Source organism: Triticum dicoccoides, chromosome 3B (genome assembly GCF_002162155.2).
Source record: "Triticum dicoccoides isolate Atlit2015 ecotype Zavitan chromosome 3B, WEW_v2.0, whole genome shotgun sequence".
Taxonomy (NCBI): Eukaryota; Viridiplantae; Streptophyta; class Magnoliopsida; order Poales; family Poaceae; genus Triticum; species Triticum dicoccoides.
The window spans coordinates 29,545,874-29,547,793 of NC_041385.1; the positions used below are offsets into that span (position 1 = coordinate 29,545,874).

Below are 1,920 nucleotides of genomic sequence, written 5' to 3' on the forward strand. Positions count from 1 at the left end.
TCAAACTCCCAAGTTAACTGGGAAAAGAATATAGAAGATTCACTACTTCTTCTCTTATTCATGAGTACAGATCGATTATAATTGCTGTACATTTGTTCTAAATACAACATGGTTGAAACCATAGAGCATTTACGGTTATACAGCGAACATGTGCAGCAGCTAAGCAATACAATATATATATATAAAAAAAACGCTATGCTTGGGGGAGAAGCCACACTGGAGGATTAGGGCTACCCCTGACATAGTATCCTACTGCCCCGATCCTATGAACGCCGCCCACGGCTGCGGATAAGCTTTCATCTTCCCTGTAGTACACGGAATCACCATCAGCATTGGAGCTTGTCAGGAACACCAGGTCAGTGCTGAGAAGGACCTCCTTCTGCGCTAAGCGGCGATGGTAGGAGTAGTAGATGTGGTTTCTCTTCACACCACCGCGCCTGTCTGCTGACACATGCACCGCCTTGGAGCTGTTTGGACCCAGGAATAGGGCAAAGTCACCCAAGCTCATCACCTCTGCCCATTTGTGTGCGCCATGTGCCATCCCCTCGCTGGCCTCGACGTCAACGAGTTCGAACACTTTGAAGAATGGTCTGAGGTTGGGTGACCATGGGGACCTCACCGCCGTCGCAAGCTTGCCGTGTAGCTCAAAAATGTAGCTGGCATCCACCCGGTTGGCCCAGACACTTGGGGGCTGCTGGTGCTCGGGGGTGACCACCAGCCGATCCACGGCCGTGACCAGAGGCGCGCCGTCTTCGTCAACGCCGATCACAAACTTGACAAGTTCCCATCTGTCTCGTGTGAGGCCATAGAGCTCACCGTTGCAAAAGGCGATGTCTGCAAGCTCCATGGTGTAGCTTACATCTCCTTTTGTCGTCCACCCACCGTTCGGAGACCCAACCCTGCAGAGCGCAATGCCGTGATTGTCGGTGATGGCAGCAATGATACAGTCACTTGAGGTGGGTGGTTTGGAGAAGATGATTTTCCAAATGATGATCTGGCCAAGGCGGCCTGGGCAAACGATTCCCTTCTGTTTCTCGGAGAGCGCAACCTCAACACTGGAGAAAATGTTCAAGATCCTGAACGGTGGCGGTTCAAATGATGCAACCCAGCCACCACCATGACAGCCGACGAACCAGTTGCCGATGAAATCGCTCGGGAGTGAGATGCGCAGGTTCTTGCTGTCCTCAGGACAGTACAGGCGCTTCGTTGTGTCACGGTCGCGTGGTGAGAGGAGCAACCACGGAAGTTCAGGCAGTGCAGGGTGCCGCGAAGCTGCAGTGCACCACGACCTGCAGACGGCAGCAAAGCGCACGCGGCTGCAGTGACTGGGGACCTTGTTGTAGATGACGTCAAGGGGATCATCGGGAAACGTGGAAGACCAGCATTGTACTGCCGTTGCATCACTATCATGAACAATGAACTCAATTGAGTCCTTGTACTCAAGAATTTCCTTCCACTGCTTGCCAATGCTTAGCTGGTAAAATAACAAGGAAGATGTTTAAGACAATATGAAATGTGGATGATCCAGACAGAAACAACTTAATAAACACGCACACGGACCACCAACCAACACTCAGTATATACTAATATCCCCTCTGTTGATTAATGTGCAGTGTTTTTGGACTTTGCACAAAGACAGGTGATAGGACTGACCTCTGATGATTGCTTTACAAGAATGAAGGAGTATTTTGCATGGCTGATAGTGCTAATGAATAGGTGCATGCGAGGGAGAAAGGATCATGCTGAGTAAAATACTTCATTTATCGTACATACATTTATCAAATAAGCTTCAAAAATAGTATGCCTTGGATCCAGGGGCAGATCCAGCCCAGCAGGCCGCCCGGGCCCTCATTGTATACTGTACAATTGCTACAGTGTTTTGCTAGGGCACACAAAGGATTTGGGCCTCATGCCCCGGGC

General features: G+C 50.2%; 1 protein-coding gene across 1 annotated transcript in view; it reads right to left on the reverse strand.

The window, feature by feature from the left end:
• The window catches only part of LOC119274523, a 5,206-nt gene continuing 3,286 nt past the window's right edge, over positions 1–1,920 (reverse strand). The window contains exon 4 of the mRNA XM_037555231.1: positions 1–1,474. Within this exon, the coding sequence (XP_037411128.1) occupies positions 194–1,474 (1,281 nt within the window). The 3' untranslated portion in view covers positions 1–193. The remainder of the gene's footprint in view (positions 1,475–1,920) is intronic.